Raw genomic sequence first — 25,879 nt, forward strand, 5'->3', positions numbered from 1 at the left:
CTTCATGGAACTGACCAAAATGCAGGAAGGGAACAATATGTGCTAAAATAACAAATGAAAAATTGATTTTACGTGGATGGGATATAGAAAATGCAGGGGATGACTGGTGATCTGGCAATGGGTTTCTGGAGTGTGTAAATCTCCACAAAGTGATTAAAATATCAAGCAAGGGAAAACCAGGGAGGGGACTAAAATTGTGTTTTAATGAAGCACTTAACTGAGGACAGATCCTCAAAGAAATTCCACAGGAACAACCAAAATAGTCTAGTTCACCTACTACTCCAAACAGGTTTCTAAAAAGAGATTCGTGGGCATAAGCCTTATGTCAGGTGTCAGAACCATGTAGCAGATAAATAGGGCAGATTGATCATGTTCAGACTAGAGCACAAACATCCTAGTGTCTATATTTCAGTATTACATGCCATGCTAAATTAGCCTAATCAAGGCTGAAACTGAAGCAAATTGACTCATGACACCCCAGTAGGTTGATCTTTTTTATTTGTATTATTATTGGCTGTACAGTCAAGCATTCTCCCACCCCTCCAATCATATCATTGCCATTCAAGTCCCCTAGCATTTCATTTTGATGGTACAAAAGAAAAATGCATCAAACCAAAAAATTAATACATTCTAAAAGCTTTAACAAGAGCAAGGTATTGTGTTTCATTTGAAAACAGCATAACAGTTTGTAAAAGCAGAATATTTCAGGTCATCCCACCCCCCTAACCTTTGAACCCCTAACAGCTAATTCCATGGGTGAAAGCACATGATACTTGTTTTTTACAGACAACAGAGCACGAGAAGAGGGCCAATATGAAGAGATCAAATGTGGGCCAAAATATGCTACAGAGAAGGCATTCTGAGGGCCTATAGAACATAATTGACAGCAGAATGAGGACATGATTTATGACATAATACATCATCATGATCTAAACCACACCCCCTCTCCCTACATCTTTTCCAGTGACAACAGTCTGCATAATGTTATCTAGATTCTGTATACAAACATAATTCAACATGAGGGTGTCAGGGGTTTCGCAGTGGGATGTAGATAGAGATCGCAAGAGAGAGAGGAAAATAAGCTCTTAAAAAAATAGAATGGGCTAAAGGCATCTTTAGACATGTCCCAGGCATCATCAACATCAGAGAGAGATCCAAGGTTATAACTGGGGTGTATATGTGTGGAATACGTGTACGGTGTATGCGAGGGCAGGTATGTGTGTTTGAGAGTGGGTACAAATGGAGTGCATGTGAGTGTACAGATAGGGGACAATTTGTATTGTTAGATGTAGACAATTTGTATTGTTAGATGTAGACAGAGGTTTCGTCTTCATCACCGGTCCATCATACTGAGAATCATCTCAGGAGTGAGGTCACCGTTGGGCGGAGCCTCTGTGACAGACAGTGCCACTTCCTGCACCACCTCCTCCCCCTGGAATGACTCTTCTACCTGATTGGCAGGCTCTCCTTCAGCATGCTCCACCTCTACTGCTGGCACCTCATCCTCGACAGCTTCTTCCTCCTGGCTCGCCTGCTCGGCCTTCATCTCTTTCTTCACGATTATGTCATCCACCTCGCCTGTGGTCTCATCCTCCACACGGATGATTGCCGCCGCTGAGGGAAGAAGAAAACCACTTTTACACATCTGTTCAGCTGTTTTGAGTACCTTTGGGTACTGATCAGTGATCTCCACCTGATTAACTTCTTATGGCTGGGTGGCAGTATTGAGTAGCTTGGATGAATAAGGTGCCCAGAGTAAACTGCCTGCTACTCAGGCCCAGAAGCTAAGATACGCATATTATTAGTAGATTTGGATAGAAAAACACTCTGAAGTTTCTAAAACTGTTTGAATGATGTCTGAGTATAACAGAACTCATATTGCAGGCAAAAACCTGAGAAAAATTCCAATCAGGAAGTGGGAAACCTGAGGTTTGTAGTTTTTCAAGTCTTAGCCTATCCAATATACAGTGTCTGTGGGGTCATATTGCACTTCCTAAGGCTTCCACTAGATGTCAACAGTCTTTAGAAACCTTGTTTGAGGCTTCTACTGTGAAGTGGGGGAGAATAAGAGCTGATTGAGTGAGAGGTCTGCCAGATGGGCATGAGCTTCAGCCATGCGCGCGCCGTGAGAGGTAGCTGAGTTCCATTGCATTTCTAAAGACAAAGGAATTCTACGGTTGAAATCTTATTGAAGATTTATGATAAAAACATCCTAAAGATCGATTCTATACATTGTTTGACATGTTTCTACGAACTGTAATGGAATTTTTTGAGTTTTCGTCTGGCTTGCGCGTCGTGAATTTGGATTTGTGAACTGAAGGCGCGAACAAAAAGGAGGTATTTGGACATAAAGGATGGACTTTATCAAACAAAACAAACATTTATTGTGGAACTGGGATTCCCAGGAGTGCATTCTGATGAAGATCAAAGGTAAGTGAATATTTATAATGCTATTTCTGACTTCTGTTGACTCCAACATGGCGGATATATGTATGGCTTGTTTTTGAGTCTGAGCGCCGTACTCAGATTATTGTCTGGTGTGCTTTTAATTTTTTTTTTATCTGACTCAGCGGTTGCATTAAGGAGAAATTAATCTAAAGTTCCATGCATAACACTTGTATTTTCATCAACATTTATGATGAGTATTTCTGTAAATTGATGTGGCTCTCTGCAAAAATCACTGGATGTTTTGGAAGCAAAACATTACTAAACATAATGCGCCAATGTAAACTGAGATTTTTGGATATAAATATGAACTTTATCGAACAAAGCATGCATGTATTGTGTAACATGAAGTCCTATGAGTGTCATCTGATGAAGATCAAAGGTTAGTGATTAATTTTATCTCTATTTCTGCTTTTTGTGACTCCTCTCTTTGGCTGGAAAATGGCTGTGTTTTTCTGTGACTAGGCGCTGACCTAACAATCGTTTGGTGTGCTTTCGCTGTAAAGCCTTTTTGAAATCGGACACTGTGGTGGGATAAACTTGTTGTTAATCTTTAAAATTGTGTAAAATACTTGTATGTTTGAGGAATTTTAATTATGAGATTTCTGTTGTTTGAATTTGGCGCCCTGCACTTTCACTAGCTGTTGTCATATCGATCCCGTTACCAGGACTCCAGCCATAAGAAGTTAAATATGTGAAGGCCAAAGTATTCACTCGATTGCATGTCTGCATGAAAAGTGATTCCTTCAAGAATTTAAGTAGGGTGGTATTTTTGTATTATTCCAACAGGGTACCAGAGTGTGACTCACTTGGGGCAGGTTTGGCCTTGGGAGGTCTTCCACGTTTCCTCTTGGCTGGCGGGCCAACAGGGGCAGGGACAGGGACAACAGGTGGTGCCTGCTCCACTTCAATCTCAGCTAGCAGCTCCTCCTCCTCTTCCTCAATGTCATCCAGCTCAGGCTCTGTGGAAGAGAGGAACAAGAAAGACCTGATTTTAGTATTGTACTCTTAAGATGCACACTAAACAATATTACATGATATTGTTGCATTGTATGTATAAGAACAATAAAGTTAACTTTGACTTGGTCGTACCAGTGTCATCATCGTCATCATCCCGTCTGGAGCGCATCTTCCTCTTTCTGCCGCGGCGGCCTTTCTTGGGCGGGGTTCCGTTCTCGTCACCGGTGTTCTCTCCGTTACAGTTCTCCGCGTGACGCAGCATGGTGTTCTGAGGAGCAAACAGTCATATACAGTGCCTTCAGAAAATAGTGAGTCAATGGGCTGGATGATTCTCTTCATCACTCATCTTGAAAAAATGCATACTAAAAACATGTAAATAAACCATTAACATAATGGGGGGGAAAATCTAATGATTTATTGAAATAGCATGGGCAATCTAGAAAGACAAATTGGTACAATTTAAGGCCATGTGGCAAACAATAATGCAGGTACTAGGGATGGGGTGTGAGCATGTGGGTCTGGGCAGATGAGATGTAGTTGTTGTTCGTATGTGTAACTGGTTTAAAAAGAATGGGAGAAAATATATATAGTAAACAGGTATTCATATCCCTTGACTTATTCCACATTTTGTTGTGTTACAGCCTAAATTCAAAATGGATTAAATATATTCTCTCTCAACCATCTACACACAATACCCCATAATGACAAAGTGAAAACATGTTTAGAAATGTTTGCACATTTATTGAAGATAAATACATAAATCTCATTTATACAAGTATTCACACCCCTTTGCTATGACACTCCAAATGGAGCTCATGTACATCTAATTTCCTTTGATCATACTTGATATGTCACTACAATGTGATTGGAGCCCACCTGTGATTATTTAAATTGTTTGGGCATGATTTAGAAAGAAACACACCTGTCTATATATGGTCCCACAGTTAACAGTGCATGTCAGAGCAGAAACTATATCATGAAGTCCAAGGAACAATCAGAATTGTGATGAGACACCTGGGGAAGGGTATGAAACAATTTATGGAATGTTGAAAGTTTCAAAGAGCACAGTGGTCTCCATCATCGGGAAATTGTAAAAATATGGAACTACCCAGACTCTGCTTAGAGCTGGCCGTCCGACCAAACTGAGCAACAGTGCAAGAAGGACCTTGGTCAGGAGGGTGACCAAGAACCACTGACAGAACTACAGAGTTCCATGGCTGAGATGGGAGAACCTGCCAGAAGGACAACAGTATCTACAGCACTTCCCCAATCTGGGCTTTATGGGAGAGTGGGCAGACGGAAACCACTACTGAGAAAAAAGGCACCAGCATGCCTGGAGTTTGCAAAAAGGCACGTGAATGACAGATCATATGGCAAAAGATTGTGGTCTGATGAAAACAATTTAACTCTTTGGCCTGAATGCAAAGCACTATGTTTGGAGAAAACCAGGCACAGCTTATCACCATCCCTACCGTGAAGCATGGTTGTGGCAGCATCATGCTATGGGGATGTTTTTCAGTGGCAGGGACTGGGAGACTGGTAAGGATAGAGGGAACAATGAATGGAGGCAAATACAGGTAAAATCATTGATGAGAACCTGCTTTATATCTAATGACCTTAGACTGGAGTGAAGCTTTTACGTTCCAACCGAAAAATGACCAAGCATACAGCCAAAGGAATGCTGGAATGGCTTCAGAACAGAATGTAAGAGTTCTTGAGTGGCCCAGAGAAAGCCCAGACAAATCCCATTGAAAATCGGTGGAAAGACTTGATGGCTGTTCACCGCAGTTCCCCATCTGACTTAAAGAGTGACTGCCTTTAAGAAGCAACGAATCCCTTTGAAAAATGACTTGTGGCATCAATGAGTCAGAAACTAGTGTCAAAATTACTTTAAAACATGTAAACATGATATTTCGGACAAAGTCAGCCATCTAAAACATTCATGCATCACAACAGGTAAATTAAGATTGTTTTGATTTGTCCAATTGCCCACTAACATGGGATGAACAGCTGCGGTGATTGCGCTCAATCCAATAGCATAGACAGTGCAACAGACCTGCTCAGCAGCTCCAAATGTTCACATAAAACACAGTGCAAAAAAAATGTTTGCTTGAGAAATACTGCACCAGAAACAAAATTGTGCAACTAAAACATCCTTGGCAAAAACATAAAAAGTATTTACAGATTTGAGTTCTATTAGATTTATTCAGTGACTCGTGGGGACAATCATTAACCAAATGCAGATTTTGGTCAGGAAAGACTGAAATCTTGTTTTTAATGAGCAACATAAAAAACACCTGTCAATTGGCGTGTTCAGTGGCTCTAACAGAGCTTGAGAAAATCTAGAAGAAATGGGAGAACATTCCAAATCTAGGTGATAGACATACCGCAAAAGGTGCTTCTACAAAGTATTGACTCGGGGGTGTAAATACTTATGGAAATTAGATATTTAATTTACAATAAATTTGGGAAAATTTCAAAAAACATGTTTTCACTTTGTGATTATGGGTATTGTGTGCAGATGGATGAGAGAAAAACATTTTGAATTCAGGCTGTAAAACAAAATGTGGAATAACTCGAGCAGTATGAATACTTTCTGAAGGCACTAAGACCACAACACACTGTGGAGCAACTAGGCTTCAATCCTCCCCAACCTGGTGAGAGGATGTGTGTTTTTGTGTGTCCTGAATTCTGCTCGGGAGGATATGGGTTTGGATGTGAAGGAGTCCTTTAGTTTGCAGTGTGGATGTGTGTTGTCCCCTTACCCTGCGAGTGAAGGTCTTGGCACACTTGCTGCAGACGAAGGCAGTGGGGATGAAATTGGGGTCATGGTAGCGTTTGAAGTGCATGTCCAGCAGCTGCTTCTGCCGGAAAGTTTTTTCACATTGGCTGCAGGCGTACGGCTTCTCCCCCGTGTGTGTGCGTCTGTGCATGATCATGTGACGCTCCTAGGGGTCAGAGGTTAAACATAGGACAGTCAGTGAACACACCGAGGTCTAGAACAGTCTCCGGCTGATTCCAAACATATCCATGGGATGCATCTCAATAATCTAAAGTGGCCTCTTCTCCTCATCTCTGAGATTGATGATGGCAAATATCTGGTGGACATCCACCATTTAAAATCAGCGAAGATTGAGAGGAAACAAGCAGAGAAGGTCTCTTTCACCTGTCTGCAGCAATAGTCACACTGGTCGCATTTGAAGCGCTTCTCGTTCTTGTGGGATTTCTGGTGCTGGATGAGTGCGTAACGCTCGTGGAACACAGCATCACAGTAACGACACTTCCTGCCCATCTCCATGAACGAATGCTGCTTCCGCAAGTGCACACCTGAGAGTGAGAAAGGAAGGAAGGGACAATCCAAATGTAAGGAACATAGACTGATCCACTCAAGGTTACAAGACCGTATTTCAGCAGAGGAGATATGACTGTGCACAAGCAAGTCGCTTACCCAGGTCGCTCTTGCGGGCGATGACTGTGTCACAGTGAGGGCAGTGGAATTTGGCCACATTCTCTGTGTGCTTCTGCAGGATGTGCATCTTCATGGTGCCGCTCTGCGTGAAACGAGCATGGCAGATGTAGCACTCATATGGCTTCTCACCTGCCAGAGAGAGGGACGCTTTATTAGGTTGTATGCGAGACAGATAGATATACATCTACACACACCTTCAAAATAGTGGATTCGGCTATTTAAGCCACACACATTGCCGTCACGTGTATAAGATTGGCCGTGTGCTCAAGCTCCATAGACAAACATTGGCAGTAGAATGGCCTTACTGAAGAGCTCAATGACTTTTAACGTGGCACCGTTATTTAACTAGGCAAGTCAGTTAAGAACAAATTCTTATTTACAATGACGGCCTACCCCGGCCAACGCTGGGCCAATTGTGCGCAGCCCTATGGGACTCCCAATGTCGGCCGGATGTTATGCAGCCTGGATTCAAACCAGGGACTGCAGTGACGCCTCTTGCACGGAGATGCAGTGCCTTAGACCGCTGTGCCACTCGGGAGCCACCATTCCAACAAGTGAGTTCGTCAAATGTCTGTCCTGCTAGAGCTGCCCTAGTCAACTGTAAGTACTGTTATTGTGAATTGGAAACGTCTAGGAGCAACAACGGCTCAGCCGCGAAGTGGTAGGCCACACAAGCTCACAAAACGGGACCGCCGAGTGCTGAAGCGTATAAAAATCTCGGTTGCAACATTCCCTAGCAAGTTCAGAACTGCCTCTGAAAGCAACGTCAGTAAAATAACTGTTCGCTGGGAGCTTCATGAAATGGGTTTCCATTGCCGATCAACAGCACACAAGCCTAAGATCACCATGCGAAATTTCAAGTGTCGGCTGGAGTGGTGTAAAGCTTGCTGCCATTTGACTCTGGAGCAGCGGAAATGCGTTCTCTGGAGTGATGAATCACGCGTCACCATCTGGCAGCAAAGGGGGGGACCAACTCCATATTAATGCCCATGATCTAGGAATGACATGTTCGACAAGCAGGTGTCCATATATTTTCTGAAGTAATGTAGCATCGATGAACAGAACTAAAATCAGGAATACTTGGGTGTAAGGCTGAGAGATTGGGGTATGCGTTACCTGAGTGTGTCCTCATGTGTCTCTTCAATTTGTAGGTGTCTCGGCTGGCGTAGCTGCACAGACTGCACTGGAAGGGCCTCTCGCCTGTATGGGAGCGGATGTGTCTCTTCAGCTTACTCACCTGGGGCAAAGAGAAAGAAACATTTAAACAACATTCCAAAAACATTTCAGTTATACATTGCAAATGTACTTACCTCCACACTAGCGTAGTCACACATGGAGCACTTGAAGGGTTTCTCGAATGTGTGTTTGTAGCGGCGATGACGCACCAGCTCTCCACTGGTCACAAATGCCATGTCACAATCTTGGCATTTATGAGGACGAGTGCCTAAAATGGAACGGGAAGGGGCAATAGTAAACATAATTAACACACACCCTATCAATTCAATTAGGATAAATATATATATATATTTTTTTTTTAACAGCCTGCGACTGAACATGTGAGTCTGTAGATACCCGTGTGTGTGTTGAGGTGGTTCCTCAGCAGTGTGACCGTTCTGAAGGCCCTCCCACACAGGTGGCATTTGTGTGGCCTCTCATCTGTGTGGCTCTTCATGTGGCGGTCCAGGTTAGAGCGCCGGGGGCAGGTGTAGCTACACAGCTCACACTGGAACGTCTTCTTCACACCTGAGAGACAAGAGGTTATTTAACACATTAAAGGTAGACAACGAAATGACGTTGCCACGAGCAGCACCACAGATATTGAGATGAGCGAAATGCAAGACGTCGCGCTCACTGTCACACAGTATCTGCGCATGCGCACAGAGTTGCTTCATGCTGTTAAAAGCGTGGTAGCCACGGGACCAAAACAACACAGAAGTTGAGCCTTGCGCTTCAATGTTCATAATTGTTGCGGAAATTGACCCACTATGCGTTGTACTTTCTGCATCATCGCCGATTCTCCCTTTAACACACACAGATCTCCTCCTCACACCCCAAAAAAGAGGGGTTGCCATACCCCCACATACACACAAAACTTGACCTTTCACACAACTCTGACCTTTCTTTTTTATCTTGGTGGGTTTGGGCGGCTTCATGTTGCCCACAACCTTCTCAGCGTTGACCTCAGAGAGCATCCCCTCCTGCTGCTCCTCCTCAAAGTCATACACAGACACGTCCATGTCCCGCTCCCCCTCCCCGTAACGCAGGCGGCTCTTCTTGCCCTTCTTCCCCTTGCGGATGCCAGCAGTTGGCTGGTAATCTGGGTCTTTGGACCAGGTCTGGTCCTCTACTTGGGGCTCAGCTTCCTCCTCCTCCTCCCCATGGATCACCTGGAGCTCATCCTGGGCTGCCTGCAGTTCTTCCTGCTCAACTGTCTCCACCTCTCCATTCGCCCCCACCTTCACCACCTTCACCAAACAAAAACAATTTGCCAGGAAGGGATTAGAGTTGTATTATAGTCAGTGCATCTCACCTGAGCCTTCAGGCCAAAGTGTGTGTTTGTAGTTGAGTAGTGTCCGACCTGGAAGCCCTCGGGCAGAGGGAGGGTGTGGCAGATCACTGGCTCTGCCTCAGTATTGCCTGCTGAGGCGTCAACAAAGCTGGCCTGGAGTTCTTCCACGGTGGCTGTAGTGACAGGGACCTGCACCAGCTGCAGCTGTCCAAGCCCCAGCGCTGCACTCGTCTGCTCCATGTTGCCCTCCATGTTCACCACCTAAAGTCAAGACACAGTCAGGGCCAGTCAGTTCTCTGAATAATTTATGCCTACAAGTTTGGCTTACAAAGGATATCTTCCAAACCTTTCTCAACGTAAACTCACAAATCACACTAACCTGCAGGGTGATGATCTGTCCCTCGTCTCCCCCGGTGACCGTCACTGTGCCACCCCCTTCGAGGACCTCAGTCTTCATCTGTAGCAGGGCAGGGTCAAGGGTTGAGTCCAGGGTGTCCATCACCATCATTTCAACATTCCCTGTCACCACTTGGGGTGCCACACCCCCTTCCATCAAGGCAGCCTCTGCAGTCTGGAGCAGCTCTGCTCCCTCCCCACTGTCCTGGAGACCCTCAACCTGAGCGGTCTCAATGGAAACGACTTCCCCCTCCATAGAAAACAACCTGATAAGACCATAAAAATTACTTTGACGCATGATACACTATATAAACATAAAAGTATGTGGACCCCACTTCAAATGAGTGGATTCTGCTATTTCAGCCACACACGTTGCAGATAAGTGTATACAATTGAGCACACAGCCATGCAATCGCCATAAACAAGCATTGGCAGTAGACGATTCTGTGCTTCCAACTTTGTGGGACCAGTTTGGGGAAGGCCCTTTCCTGTTTCAGTGATACAGAAATGGTTTGTCGAGATCGGCGTGGAAGAACGTGACTGGCCTGGACATAGTCCTGACCTCAACCCCATCGAACACAATTTGGGATAAATTATAACACTGACTGCAGCCAGGCCTAAATCAACAAATATCAGCTGATTATTTTAATCCTACTTCTCTGATCTACCAACCATTTGACAAAGTCCCAATAAAAAAACAACACTGCCTAAATACAAAATAAGCAGATCATTTTTTGGGGGGGGGATATAAAACTCACTGCTAAAAGGAAACTACCCTAGTCACCCTAGTGTCTTGCTCCGGTATAGTGGATGTTTTTGTAACATTAGCGTGCAGGTTATAGAGGGAGCTCGAGCTCACAAGTTTTAAATCGAAAGGCGGCTGTAGGCGGACCAAGCTTACGCGATGGGACGTGGTGCCGATGATAGAAAACCAACTCCTAATCTAGTTTCTGATTTGGAAGAAATCTACTTTCCGTGCTCGCAGATTTATTTGGGCTACATATTAAGAGATTACTATACATTCCCTCCTTCCGTGTTTACTCTCGGAAACGTTACCTAGTTTCTGAGCCAAATTAACTACAGCCCCATTTTGAGAAGCAGTAAAATAACTTGAATCCATAGAAAGTATTACACAATTAGTGCTGATATTAGAACCATCGGATGGTTCTAGAACATACTAAAACAACTACCCAGATCAGGGGCTATGTAGTAAATCTGAGACTACAGAAGATATGATTCATTTAAATTTGTTCAAATCGTAGCACCATGAGTGACAGGAAACATTAAGGATGTTACATCGAAATTAATACAAAGTTTAAACTCGAAATGTTGAGCTTTCGTTCTAGAACCTGGAGACGCAGGTTCTCTTCTCAAAAGAGGAAACAAAGGGCACGAGAAGATGGACGCCTGGCCTAAACAAGACCCTAAACATTAAAGCATTTATAAAGCCATCCGTGCCTTAATACGAACCAATAGCAGTCCAAATACACTAATACGTTTAACAGAAGCTCTAACTTCTGGGTTATAAATGTTTTTAGTAAATTTTCGATAACGATAGAGGGAGACAAACACCCCCCCGCCAGTCGCCTGGACCGCGAGCCCCACCGTGACACCTAGAGGCCGACGACAGCTCCTACAAAAATGCCCCCCCTTCATCGGAGAAAGTGCCGTTTTACCTGGTCCTCGGTCTTCCTTTTCCGGGTAAATTTGCTTGAGCGCTCAGTGCTTGTTTGGTCTTCCTCTGGCGATGGTAGGGAAGCTTGCCCATGCGTCCCAGCTCGATTAATCCTCTCACGCGTTGACAGAGTTGTCTCTACACAAAATGGTGGCCTGGAGCAGGCGAGGGTGCATGCGCAGACAGAGGCCCGACGGGAGAAGTGGGAGGGGGGTAGCGCAGCAGTTGGGTGGCAGTGACGTCTGGGCGCCAGTTTTGAATTCAAGGGTTCGGGGGCGTGGTTCTGGGTGAACAGTTGTTTCCCCATTACAAAAAAGTTATATTTTTTCTAGACTTAAGTTTGCATTACCTTAAGAGGGCTATTTTACTATGAAATGCTAAATATTTCAAGACTAAAGACTAACATGCAACCACAGCATAAATGCATGCGTGTAAGAATAGTTTGTGCAAGGTGTAGCTTTTATTACATAACATATGTTATTGTGGGGCTGGGAAGGATTTAAGCAGGCTATTATAGTGTATATCTAGTGCTTGACTTGTACCGGCCCCTCGAATGTTCTACTGCTTGAGCTCCTAATCCTCTTATAAAATATTAGCTCAAAAGTATTGTGGAGCTCCTGCACCTAAAAATATACAGTACCGGCACCAAACATTTGTACCGACACCTAGTTTAGTCCAAGTAAAGCACAGTGTATATCCTATATACCTCCTTCCAACAATCAATCATTTAATTAAAGGTGAAAATAATATTGTGGAAAATTCTATGGCCTCCTCTCCATCATGACCCAGGAGAGGCCAGTACAGTTTACAAAGATGTTGAAGTCTGGAAGTCATGGACATAAAAGTGCTGCCCAGAACATTTGAGGGGTTTTGTATAATTGTTATCATTCTCAAACATTGATTTTAAAGCACACTGAAAGTACTCTCATAGGAATACCATTCAATGTAGTAGATTTACCAACAGAATTTTTATAATAAAGTAAAATAAATTGAGAGCAGGCAACATATTTGCTCAACATTATTTATTTATATGAAACAGTAAATAATTGTATCTGTTATAGTGCACAATCTGTAAGTCATCCTGAAAATAAACAATGTATCAAACTCTGTATACTCATTCATATTCTTCTCTGGTTAGTAATAAAAGTTCATTTTCTTCATGTATTCGTTAACTGACAATCCCCCTTTCTGTAACTTGAGGCACTTTCTTATTGAAGAGGCTCCATTAGACTAAAGATGTCTATCTTCACTGTAAGGTGACTGTGTGTTTACATGTGGCCTTTGGATGAGTGGACAACAATAGTCATTAATGTTTTCAATCACGAGTGGAGAGAGGGAAGCAAATATATTTCTGTTCATTTGCGCAATCTCCACCTCCATGGCAGAAATCGCTTGTCTGATCTAGAAGAGGAGCGGAGCTCTTTGATCTGTTAGTGGTGAAATGGTAAGGATCTCTTAGAGTGGTGGGATTAGGATGGCATCTGATAATGGTCTGAAGAAGTGGCATCTCCATTATGTTAAAGGGCAGTGGTGGCCATACTGCTGGGGGTGGAGCAGGGTTCCTCAACACAGGATGCCTCATCACCTGCATGAAGCATAAATACAACTTACTCTTCACCAATGACAACACCACAATCAATACAGTGCATTCAGAACGTTTTCAGACACCTTGACTTATTCCACGTTTTGTTACATTACAGTCTTATTCTAAAATTGATTAAATATTTTCTCCCCTCAATCTACACCCAATATCCCATAATGACAAAGCAAAAACAGGTTTTTAGAATTTTTTGGCAAATTTATTTAAAATAAAAACCAGAAATAACTTATTTACATAAGTATTCAGATCCTTTGCTATGAGACTTGAAATTGAGTTCAGGGGCATCCTGTTTCCATTGAACATCCTTGATGTTTGTACAACTTGATTGGAGTTCACCTATGGTAAATTCAATTGATTGGACATGATTTGGAAAGGCACACACCGGTCTATATAAGGTCCCACATTTGACAGTGCATGTCACAGCAAAAACCAAGCCAAGAGGTCGAAGGAATTGTCCGCAGCATTGAAGGTCCCCAAGAAGTGGCCTCCATCATTCTTAAATGGAAAAAGTTTGGAACCACCAAGACTCTTCCTAGAGCTGGCCACCTGGCCAAACTGTGCAATCGGGGGGGAATGGCCTTGGTCAGGGAGATGACCAAGAACCCGATGGTTACATTGACAGAGCTCCAGCGTTCCTCTGTGGAGATGGGAGAAACTTCCAGAAGGACAACCATCTCTGCAGCACTCCACCAATCAGGCCTTATGGTAGAGTGGCCAGACGGAAGCCACTCTACAGTAAAAGGCACATGACAACCCGCTTGGAATTTGCCAAAAGGCACCTAAAGGACACTGACCATGAGAAACAAGATTCTATGGTCTGATGAATCCAAGATTAGACTCTTCGACCTGAATGCCAAGCGTCAAGTCTGGAGGAAACCTGGCACCATCCCTACGGTGAAGCATGGTGGTGGCAGCATCATGCTGTGGGGATGTTTTTCAGCGGCAGCAAATGGGAGACTAGTCAAGATCGAGGGAAAGATGAACGGAGCAAAGTACAGAGAGATCCTTGATGAAAACCTGCTCCAGAGCACTCAGGACCTCAGACTGGGGTGAAGGTTCACCTTCCAACAGGACAATGACCCTAAACATACAGCCAAGGCAACGCAGGAGTGGCTTCGGAACAAGTCTCTTAATGTCCTTGAGTGGCCCAGCCAGAGCCTGGACTTGAGCCAGATTGAACATCTCTGGAGAGACCTGAAAATAGCTGTACAGCGACGCTCCCCATTGAACCTGACAGACGTTGAGAGGATCTGCAGAGAAGAAACTCCTCAAATACAGGTGTGCCAAGCTTGTTTTATTTTCATTTTTATTTAACCAGGCAACCTTTATTTAACTTGTAGCGTCATACCCAAGAAGACTCGAGGCTGTAATCGCTGCCAAAGGTGCTTCAACAAAGTACTGAGTAAAGGGTCTGAATACTTAAGTAAATATAATATTTAAGTTTTTTATTTGTAATAAATTTGTACACCCCCCAAAAATAGAATAAGGTTGTAACATAACAACATGTGGAAAAAGTGAAAGGGTCTGAATACTTTCCGAATGCACTGTATATACAAATTACACACATCTCGATCAACACCACTCACACGTCAAATCACTGTCAAGTTAGCAGTTTCCCCTGTTTTGACCCTCCCCTCTCACCATGCTCCTGCCTGGCAGGGATGTCCATCTCTGTAACCTGCTCCTCCTCCTCCTCCTCCTTCTTGTCTTCCACTTTCTCCTTTTCTTCCTCCTGCTTGTCCTTTGTCTCACTGGAGGCCTGCAGCTGCTCGCTACTCTCCTCCTCCTACGTAAATTTTACATGCAAACTTGTTTACAGTTTAGAACACTGAAATCTAAGGCACTATTTATACATGCATAAACCCATGATCATTATCATTACCTCAGAGCTGCAGTCTGCATCTAGAGGAGGACAGTCCTCATTCCGGAAGCCTTCAGGGGCCTCGACAATGATTTCTATAACATCGTCCTCACACGCATCACTGCTGAGGAAAGCAAAAAGGAGAATATTACAGACCACAATCTGACACACTTAATCTGACATTCACACACAGACTCTGACTCACTCTGTGTAATACAAAATATTGAGCAAACAGTTCTGTCTTATGAAATGGATATGAAGGACTTGGGCACATTCAAAGAAGTGTGAGAGTACAACATTTGAAAACAACACTATGCAACTTCACCCAGTATTATACAAACTAAATCCACCATCCAGACTCAACTAAATTCACGTACCATTCCACTTTCCAAACACTAGATGGCAGGATGAGTTCAGTTAGAGCCTGATACATAAGAGAAGAGAATGCTGACCTATCAGCAGAGTCCCTTGTCTTGTCTTCCTTCTCTTGTTCCTTCTCCTTCTCATCCCTCTTCTGTTCATCTTCTTCCTCCTCTTCTTCATCATCATCAAGGTCAGAGCAGTTGAGAAAATCAAAGCTCTCCAGGGCAGTCTCAACTTCCTGAGTGAAGCTGGAGGACCGACTGTGAGATCGACCCTATGGAGTAAATAGACTTAGTACACACATCACACAATTACATGTCTACCCACACACCTGTCACATACACTCACAGTCACTGTCTCTTCTGGTAGTGTTAGCTCTTGTGGCTGGGTAGATTGGAGTCTTTGATTGTGTTCCATGGAGGACTTTTCCTCCCTCAGTCCCTCTCCCAGTACACGGTCTGTGGGAAGAGGCTCTACTCCAGCTCTAGGCTTCTCAGCCTGTAGTGTTGAGGCCGGAGGAGCATCACCCTGATCCACTGGGGTTGAAACACATGACTCTAGGCCCCTAGATTCAGGCAAGTCCAAGGCTTCATGCATGTCCTGGTTAGAGCAGTGAGAAGCCACACAGGAGACTTCAAGGTCTAAGCGGGGTAGGGGCTTTGGCGTTTCAGAGGACTCAACTGATTGGTCAGACAACCTGTTAGTCGAAGCACAGTCTATGGCTCTCTCACTGATATGGCTGAGAGATCGAGAACACTTCAAATGGCCATTCAGCAGTGTACACTTCACAGAATCTGTTCCACCAAATCCCTTGATGGCGCCTGGCTCCCCTTCCTCATGATTGGACGAGAGGGATGGGGTAGAGACGCTTGATTGGCGGGGGTTGAAGGAGATCTGGATAGTGGGTGTGGTCTGCAGGCTGTGAGTGGCCATCATCCTGTGTGTGTGTCCCATGGCTGGGCTGGAAGAGTCGTCTGATGATTCAGAGGAGTTTGACCAGACTGTACCATTCTCCAGCTCCCCTGGTCTCCTCAATAGAGACTACAGAGAGTGATAAATGAGAGAGGGAAGGGGTGGGGGCAGAGGAAATATATCATCAATAATAGCCAAGTCCATCTGACAAAACATGGAAAACAAAAATATATTTATTTCCATCTGGAAAGGAGAATTGAAATTCCTATTTTGATGACCCGGTGTTGCTGTCATACACTTAACTTGGCTAAAACACCATTAATGACAGAACAATTATACCAGAACTGCACACTGAATATACACTTTAAATACAAACATGATTTTCAATATATCTGAATGTCAGGACAAAATAATCAAATTCCCTAGATGGCACTGCATTTCAGAAAATTGCAATGATCATACTTCATGGACCAAGGCTCACTCACTGGCTAGTTCACATTTACCAAGTACAGAACACTGAAAATCATGACTTGACTACCTACAAACCACCACACACTAACCAGACCACCATATTTCAACTACAGACAATCACACTTCTTCAACTGTATGCAGCCACACACCAACTGTGAGTGGACGCGGCTGGGTGGAGAGAGCCTGTCCGCCAAGGTGTCACGGAACACTTCCAATGTTGACCAACGTTGGCCCAGTCTGGCCCTGCTCCGAGGAGAAATGCTCTTCAGCGCGGCGAGGAAGAGGAGGGAGAAATTGGACTACTACTCAACCACTATTAAACAGCTAAGAGAACCACAGCTACATTCATACTCATTTCTGGTCTCACACATATCACTGGTACCCTCATTCACCCCACAACCAGATCTCCACTCTTCACACAACTCACTCCTATCCTCACACACTTCTCTCCTACATTTACATAGCTCACCAATACACTCACACGGTCCACAACCCGATCTTGTACGCTCACACACTCCTCTCCTACACAGCTCACTGATACACTCACACACCTCTACTACAATCACACACACACCACTTCTACCTCTACAAAAACAGCAGCCAGGGAGCAGCTGAAACAGAACAAACTAATAATAGCGAGTAGTAATCAATGGTTATAATAACAACAATAAAACAATACAATATTTAGGTTTTCCAGCCAATTATGAACTGCTGACTTAAGCATAGGTTAAAGCTGGGGAGAGAGGTAGGGAGGACAAGGTATGACTCACATAAAACACCTGCTCGCGCATGGAAGGTGTGTCTGGAGGGCTCTGATTGGACAAAAAGCGCTTGGAAACCGTACTGGAGGACGAGGTCTGGTCATCTTTATCAAATGGACTGAGAGAGAGAGAAGGATAGTGTGTGAGAGAGCGAGAGAGAAAGTGAGAGAGGGCAATATAATTACATTAGAGATGTATATTATAGAAACAGCTGTATCGTGTGTTAATACTACTGACAAATGTATGAGTCAGTCTTGACACAAACAGTACTCTTTCTCTTCACAAATGGCCTGGTTTGGCTATCACCGATAGAATGGGGAGGTAGATGAAGGTGGAACAGGGGTTGAGGTGGATGGAGGTGAGACAGGGCAGGGAGGTGAGACAGGGGGATGAAGTGGTAAAGAGGGATGATTGAGGTGAGACTGACCTCCAGTTGACCTCTAGGTTCAGTTTTACTGTCCCCAAGTCGTTGATATCCACGGCAACCGTCTGAGGCAGCGGACAGAACAGGTCGAGTGTCTCACAGGACACGCTGCCAACCACCACGTGATTGGCCAAGCTCTTCAGCTCAGTCACCTTAGCAACCATAACGGACAAACAACCACAGTCAGTTGAATGGTGGCGGCAAGTGATGTTTTTTAGGACTATTGTTAAGTTTTGGGTATTTTTGCTGTTTGTGTACAATAATGTGATAATAACATGGCAATACAGTAATAACATATAGTTATTATAAACATGTTTATAATCAATATGTTATTATAAATACAAACACGTTTATCCAGAGTTAATTACAGTAAATACTGATTTGATAATAAACGCTATCATGCTCCATCCAAAGGGCTTTCTCACCTTGATTGACAGGAGCTCTGTGATGAGAGGCAGGAAGACGTTGTCCTCACTGTCCCACACCTGTTTACTGCTGACCTCCACACGACCTTTCATCCGCCAGCGCTGACGCCCATAACGCATCAGGACCTGGGGGTCAAGGGTACCATCAGTGCCTCATGTGTGTGTGCATACTGTATGTGTGTATGTGTCAGTGTAGGTGAGTGTGTGTCCATTAGCTATTCTCACCTCATATTGGTCTCCTGCACACAACCGTGCATAGCCAACCAGACCTGCAATACAGGAAACATACAGTTACAGTACATAACATATGCACACAGGGAGAACACTAGAATGAGAGAGAGAAAGAGAGCGAGGAGGTGGTAAGAACAGATGGGAGTGAGGGCCAGAACAAATTGGTGGGAGAAGGGGGGGTAAGTGGAGGGTGAGAAAATGACTCACCTTTCATCTTGATGTGAAACTCTCCCATCTGGTTCTCCAGTTCACTCTCCAGGGAACACATGTGCTGCAAAAAGAGTGAGACGAGAGAGAGAGAGAGAGAGAGAGGCGAGAGAGAGAGAATGAGCCATTCATATCAATATTAATCTGTGATGTTTGTTGTCAGAGCAACATGACATTGCGGTCAAACTCTTATTTCTGATAAATTACTTATTTCAAGACTTACGTTCCATTATGTAAATGGCTATTTTAAACGTTAAAAGGCTCTATGAAAGAGCAAATAGCCTTGTTCTCTAACATGTCTCCCCAGTGTACCCATAAGCTCCTGCCCCCTACCTCAGTGTACTCCCTGTAGCCCCTGTTGGCCTCATTCAGGCTCTCCCGTGCCTCTTTGCTCCCTGTGGCAGAGTTAAAGGCTGCCACCATCTTGCTGGCCCCATCCCGCAGCCGCCGCTGCATACAGTAAGCATCGTACAGCTCCTCTACCTGGAACGTTACAGCAACATTACAGCTGTGCAGAAACACTATGGTGATACAGACCTGTAAAGCTCCTTAATCTACCAAAAAGTATTAGAGATGGTTACACTATAACAAAACAGAGTTTACTCGTAGTTACAACATTATGACAACACTATGACAAATGTATGGCTAACAGGTATCTTACTGCACTGCAGATGCACACACACACACAAAGTCATACCTTGCTGAGGTGGAACTCCAAGCGACGCATAAATCTCTCAATGGCCTTCACTTGCTGATAAAGCACAAAGATCAAAGACAAGTTATTCAGCAATTAAATCACCCCAAAATGTACATATTCATTAGTTTATTAATAGAGTTGTGAATTAATACAGTCATCTCCCCTGGTGTGATTGAAACCCACCTTATCCAACTCATACAGAGACCCCTGCAGAGAGAGGAAGGGAGGCATATAACAGTTAACATCACCTTGCACACAGTATTACTCTAACAGAGTGTCCTGAGAAATTAAACGTCCCCTAAGTCGGATGTTGCGAGAGGCATTGGCTAGTGTGGTGATGATGGGTTAGTACTGGTGTGATTGGTGGTGTGTGTTCTCACCAGACGGCCATTTCTCTTGCTCTCTCTGATCTGCTGCCCCAGGCTGTCCAGCTCCAGCTGGTGGACCTGCAGGAATGACCTGAGAACACAGCATTGTGATGTCATTTCCTGTTTCACTTTGAACCATTTCCTGTCTCACTGTTGACCTGTCTGCTACAACAGCCAGGCCAGTTGTGTGTGTGTGTGTGTGTGTGTGTGTGTGTGTGTGTGTGTGTGTGTGTGTTACTCACTGTAGGCCTCTCCTCAGTGCAGAGTACACCTCGTCCAGCCGCTCAGGCTGAGGTATTTTAGGGGTTGGGTTCTTGGTAGAACCTGTAAACATCCTGGTTCTTTAGAGGGCGATGCCGTGAACTTAACACAGAGAGAGAAAGATACTTTGTAATAGACATAGTGGAGTACTGAAGATTAAGAGAGAGACAATAACACACACACATGCAATGGTGTTTGCTTGTAGTTGCTTCATACTCCACAGGGGGTGAAGAGGATAAGTGACTAGTACACACACAAGCAGCCAGACACACACAGACACACGACTGCCAATGAGTAGATTTGGCTCAATGAGGAAGATAAGGTCACAGTTCACAGACACTGCAGGATGGACTTGCTTTTGTCTGTGTGCCAGCCGTCAGTGTGTTACAGCATTCAGGTGTGGAGAGTCTATCTATGTGTGTGCGTGTGTGTCTTACCTGTGGAGTTAAGGTGGACCGCCCCTACTGCATGCTGGGAGGATTTAGCACAGTGGGGTGGCTTCCACAGATCCTAGGACACGTCCTGTATGTAAAGGAACAGGAAGGAAGACATTACAGGTTGCACACACACACTCTCTTTCTCCCCTTACTCTCTACCATACTCCATCCCACTCCATGGCTTATTTTCAAAAGCATCCTTTCCTAATATCCTTTCCTTTCCTTCATTTTTATTTCACCTTTATTTAACCAGGTAAGCTAGTTGAGAACAAGTTCTCATGACCGTTGATGAGAAAGGACTAGATAAGTGATATTGTAGAAGACAAAATGTGTATGGGGAAGGAGAGCCATTTAACAAATCAAATGTATTTCAAAATCAAATCAAATTTATTTATATAGCCCTTCTTACATCAGCTGATATATCAAAGTGCTGTACAGAAACCCAGCCTAAAACCCCAAACAGCAAGCAATGCAGGTGTAGAAGCTCGGTGGCTAGGAAAAACTCCCTAGAAAGGCCAAAACCTAGGAAGAAACCTAGAGAGGAACCAGGCTATGAGGGGTGGCCAGTCCTCTTCTGGCTGTGCCGGGTGGAGATTATAACAGAACATGGCCAAGATGTTCAAATATTCATAAATGACCAGAATGGTCAAATAATAATAATCACAGTAGTTGTCGAGGGTGCAACAAGTCAGCACCTCAGGAGTAAATGTCAGTTGGCTTTTCATAGCCGATCATTGAGAGTATCTCTACCGCTCCTGCTGTCTCTAGAGAGTTGAAAACAGCAGGTCTGGGACAGGTAGCACATCCGGTGAACAGGTCAGGGTTCCATAGCCGCAGGCAGAACAGTTGAAACTGGAGCAGCAGCACGACCAGGTGGACTGGGGACAGCAAGGAGTCATCATGCCAGGTAGTCCTGAGGCATGGTCCTAGGGCTCAGGTCCTCCGAGAGAGAGAAAGAAAGAGAGAAAGAGAGAATTAGAGAGAGCATACTTAAGTTCACACAGGACACCGGATAAGACAGGAGAAATACTCCAGATATAACAGACTGACCCTAGCCCCCCGACACATAAACTACTGCAGCATAAATACTGGAGGCTGAGACAGGAGGGGTCAGGAGACACTGTGGCCCCATCCGATGATACCCCCGGACAGGGCCAAACAGGCAGGATATAACCTCACCCACTTTGCCAAAGCACAGCCCCCACACCACTAGAGGGATAGCTTCACACACCAACTTACCATCCTGAGACAAGGCCGAGTATAGCCCACAAAGATCTCCACCACGGCACAACCCAAGGGGGGGCGCCAACCCAGACAGGAAGACCACATCAGCGACTCAACCCACTCAAGTGACGCACCCCTCCTAGGGACGGCATGGAAGAACACCAGTAAGCCAGTGACTCAGCCCCTGTAATAGGGTTAGAGGCAGAGAATCCCAGTGGAGAGAGGGGAACCGGCTAGGCAGAGACAGCAAGGGCGGTTCGTTGCTCCAGAGCCTTTCCGTTCACCTTCACACTCCTGGGCCAGACTACACTCAATCATATAACCCACTGAAGAGACGAGTCTTCAGTAAAGACTTAAAGGTTGAGACCGAGTCTGCGTCTCTCACATGGGTAGGCAGATCATTCCATAAAAATTGAGCTCTGTAGGTGAAAGCCCTGCCTCCAGCTGTTTGCTTAGAAATTCTAGGGACAATTAGGACAGACCATAGCCTAGCTCCCACTCACTTACTTCCCCTCCTTCCCTCAGAGCTTGTCTGCTGTGTCGTGTCCAATGCTATGTGGCTGCATTGTACATAGCTCAACAACCAACACTGACTCCAGAAAACACTCTGTGATTGTGCTTCCTCCCTCCCTCCCTCTCTCTCTCTCTCTCTCTCTCCTTTCCTGTTCCCCATTAGCCCGGTTCCCCCCCCCCACATCCAATCCTGAATACAGGAAGTCTGATGGCTGACTCTACACAGGAAATTCTACAGAGGAGCTTGGGCCAGGAATATAAAACCATCTGTGTGTGCAAGTGTACACATATGAGTAGGAGTGTGTGAAAGAGTGTAAAACTGCTACTCTTCCTCCTGCTCATATATTCAAGGGATTTGTTAGATTGCATGTGTGTCCACTGTGTCATACGCATTCACACACACACACACACACACACACACACACACACACACACTTCAAAATGTTCTGGTTGGAGTTCTCTGGAAAAAGAGAATCCAATAACAGTCTAAACAAGCAAGACACCAGCCACATGTACAGTCACCATGAACAGAGCCTCTCCAAGAACAGAGCGTAATAAGCATTACAGCCACCCCACAGGGTAAGTGTCTTAGCTATGATAAGAACAGAGCGTAATAAGCATTACAGCCACCCCACAGGGTAAGTGTCTTAGCTATGATAAGAACAGAGCGTAATAAGCATTACAGCCACCCCACAGGGTAAGTGTCTTAGCTATGATAAGAACAGAGCGTAATAAGCATTACAGCCACCCCACAGGGTAAGTGTCTTAGCTATGATAAGAACAGAGCGTAATAAGCATTACAGCCACCCCACAGGGTAGGTGTCTTAGCTATGATAAGAACAGAGCGTAATAAGCATTACAGCCACCCCACAGGGTAAGTGTCTTAGCTATGATAAGAACAGAGCGTAATAAGCATTACAGCCACCCCACAGGGTAAGTGTCTTAGCTATGATAAGAACAGAGCGTAATAAGCATTACAGCCACCCCACAGGGTAGGTGTCTTAGCTATGATAAGAACAGAGCGTAATAAGCATTACAGCCACCCCACAGGGTAGGTGTCTTAGCTATGATAAGAACAGAGCATAATAAGCATTACAGCCACCCCACAGGGTAAGTGTCTTAGCTATGATAAGACAGTAACACAAAAGGATTAAAGGCTAAACTTTATCTTACTAGCGAAGGCCAAACCTACATTAACACAAAGGTTCAGTAAATGAGCTGAGGCGAGGCTAAAACTCCACACGCCTGTAGATGAAACTGACATGACGACTCAGCAGTAGCCTACCTTTTACACAGAACACTCAAACAGTGTTAGTTACCCTTACTCCACCCTGCATCTTTATGGTTGGGTGTTTCTGTGAGAGAGTAAGTGGCTGGCAGAGAGAGAGGGAGAGAAGGACGGATGGACAGATAAACTAAAATAATCTTAATCTGAAGCCTATTTAATGTACAATAATATAATGTACACATGCAACCTCTACCATCACCATGGAACTGTCCAAGTGATTTCTGGTCTAAGATTGTGAAATCCTTAGACCATGATGAATTCCAAGCGTCCAGTTTAATCCTTAATCCAAGCCGGACGCTGAGAGGATTAGCTTGGGTTAGTCAAGGTCAGGTTTAGTTTTGGATAGAGGTGTGGTTTGGGTAACAAATCTGATAAATGAAGGCTGTCTTTATTACATTTTATGGATTCTTTTTTTTAACCAGCCAACACATTCACTAACATAGACATACACAAACACACATAAACAAAACACAGCAGCCCCCCACATACACCTCTCATCTCAGACATTTTCCTCCAAACACACACATCCCGAAACTCAATTCCTGCCAGTGCCACCTCTTGATCCAAGTGTAGACTGTAGTAGATCTATATTTGTGATGTTTGTTTTTCTCTGTGTGTACTCCTTTCTTCACCAGTGTTGGTGAGCAGCTGATTGGATCATTAGCTATTATTAATCCTCTACACAGGCGACTCGCACAGAAAGGACAGATTGTAAGAATTACCCCACGAGGCTGAGTTTCCATAGAGCTGTTCCCACACACTCAGCAGGCCAGCGCATGAGCAGCAGGTCACACTCTCACACACGAAGCCATACTCTACGGACTTTATGCAAACCATCCAATATTTATTGACCGTCCTGCTGTAACCTACTGCAAGTCTTACCCCACTGTAACTTTGCAATATTTACAAGACATAGTTAGCCTTCTTGTGAACGATCTCCCTAAAAAGGGTTCGAATTACAGATTATAGTAATAATGTAGTCAGTGAAGAGATTAATTCAATGATACCATGAGGTCATCACTGTGAGACAGTGGCCTTGCACTGTTGTGTATGTGGAGCTCTGTCAAATCCATTCTCCACTGCACAAGCAGGGCCATGCTGTCTGTTTTGACAATGGTGGCAAAAGTTACATTCTGGGTAGGGGTGATGGGGACTGGTCCCCTGCATGAATAAACTCTAACACAGATTATAAAGGAAGGACCATGTGGAGAGATGTAGAGAAACCCATAGACAGATTGACAGACACCCAGTGGTGTGAAAAACGCATTTGGAGTATTTTGGATTAGAGATTACGGGATTATCGTCAAAGACACAGACATACATGGACGACACAGGCCATGGCGAACAACTCCAAAAAAGCGTATTTACGCAGCGTTTAGGATGCTCCACTGAGTTGGAACATGGCCTCAAATCTTGCCACCCAGTAAACTCGAGATCCTGGACTCTTGAGCCAGTGTTTGTGGATGTTTTCACCTCTGTGTCACCAAAAATAAAAGTAGGATGTATTGTCGGTCACGATATGGGTGATAACCACAGCATGACATCTCCGTCCATCCCGGCAAAATTTTACAAACCCCCACTGTCCGGTAGAATGTTTTATTTTTTTATTTAATGACATGACTCTTTCAATTTGAACAAAACCAAGCCAAGTTAAAAACGTTTAGTAGCCTACCAGAACATCTACTTATGAGCACTGGCTCACACTGTCACTTTGCCACATAGCGGAAGAGTTTGAGAAAGCCGAAAATAACACTGTAAACTGTAAATTACACTATGGATGCAACCCCCACCCCATTAGAAAATGAAGGGGAAATGATTCTTACAAGTTGCTGTTGTTACATACATGTCCATAGGACCCGATGTTTCAATCGCCGCTATTCCGACCGGAGCACGAGAATCCGATGTTTCGATGTGAGAATAAAAAGTTTGGCCTATCCTATTTCAGCATGGGCGCTGTCCTGCTATCCTTACTCCGACTCCCAACAAATTTTTCACTTTGTCACTGTCACTCTCTCCCATCTCCTCCTCCCCCTCCCCCTCTTCTCCTGGCGACGCCTCGGGGCTTAAACCCCTCCCCCAGTAAGGGGTGTGGCGGTCGGGGTAAACGGAAAAAGCGCGTCTGTTTGTGACTATACATTTCCCGTTATATCTCGGGAATAGGAAGAGGAGGTGAAAATAAGTTCTCCATAAACATCGACGACGTTTCAGGATTTGCTTGCAGTGTTCTGGAGCCATCAAGCGTCGCACATACCCATCTGCACTAGGGGCCAATAGAAACAGATTCTAGCACATATTTATTTCCTTCTCTCTCTCACACACACACACACACACACACACAGAGAAACACAATGTTTAATACAAGGTTGTATGTGCCATGTGTGA

At 44.5% G+C, this 25,879-nt stretch overlaps 2 protein-coding genes across 7 annotated transcripts; both read right to left on the reverse strand.

The window, feature by feature from the left end:
- Positions 1 to 481: 481 nt before the first annotated feature.
- On the reverse strand, positions 482 to 11,676 carry LOC106562233 (transcriptional repressor CTCF). The gene is made up of 13 exons (XM_014126966.2): positions 11,456 to 11,676; positions 9,763 to 10,045; positions 9,453 to 9,644; positions 8,991 to 9,339; positions 8,447 to 8,617; positions 8,185 to 8,318; positions 7,991 to 8,111; positions 6,854 to 7,003; positions 6,572 to 6,732; positions 6,171 to 6,353; positions 3,538 to 3,673; positions 3,255 to 3,407; positions 482 to 1,614 (listed from the first exon to the last, which is right to left on the reverse strand). Exons 1-13 carry the CDS (start codon positions 11,545 to 11,547, stop codon positions 1,334 to 1,336), a joined length of 2,406 nt encoding a protein of 801 aa, XP_013982441.1. The 5' UTR covers positions 11,548 to 11,676; the 3' UTR covers positions 482 to 1,333.
- Positions 11,677 to 12,461: 785 nt separating this feature from the next.
- Positions 12,462 to 25,564, reverse strand: LOC106562234 (rho family-interacting cell polarization regulator 1). Of its 6 annotated transcripts, XM_045689177.1 has the most exons (19): positions 25,321 to 25,564; positions 21,223 to 21,412; positions 20,473 to 20,557; positions 20,017 to 20,137; positions 19,787 to 19,865; positions 19,590 to 19,613; positions 19,407 to 19,460; positions 19,043 to 19,192; positions 18,710 to 18,773; positions 18,497 to 18,540; positions 18,272 to 18,397; positions 17,850 to 17,998; positions 17,432 to 17,540; positions 16,811 to 16,924; positions 15,627 to 16,319; positions 15,368 to 15,552; positions 14,937 to 15,039; positions 14,696 to 14,840; positions 12,462 to 13,039 (listed from the first exon to the last, which is right to left on the reverse strand). In XM_045689177.1, exons 4-19 carry the CDS (start codon positions 20,106 to 20,108, stop codon positions 12,972 to 12,974), a joined length of 2,199 nt encoding a protein of 732 aa, XP_045545133.1. In that variant the 5' UTR covers positions 20,109 to 20,137; positions 20,473 to 20,557; positions 21,223 to 21,412; positions 25,321 to 25,564; the 3' UTR covers positions 12,462 to 12,971. The 6 variants fall into 6 exon arrangements, with proteins under 6 accessions (XP_045545133.1, XP_013982446.2, XP_013982447.2 ...); XM_014126971.2 differs by lacking the exon at positions 21,223 to 21,412 and having other exon boundaries at positions 25,341 to 25,545; XM_014126972.2 differs by lacking the exon at positions 21,223 to 21,412 and having other exon boundaries at positions 14,937 to 15,036; positions 25,321 to 25,545.
- Between the last annotated feature and the right edge of the window lie 315 nt (positions 25,565 to 25,879).

The sequence above is a fragment of the Salmo salar genome, chromosome ssa11 (genome assembly GCF_905237065.1).
Source record: "Salmo salar chromosome ssa11, Ssal_v3.1, whole genome shotgun sequence".
Taxonomy (NCBI): Eukaryota; Metazoa; Chordata; class Actinopteri; order Salmoniformes; family Salmonidae; genus Salmo; species Salmo salar.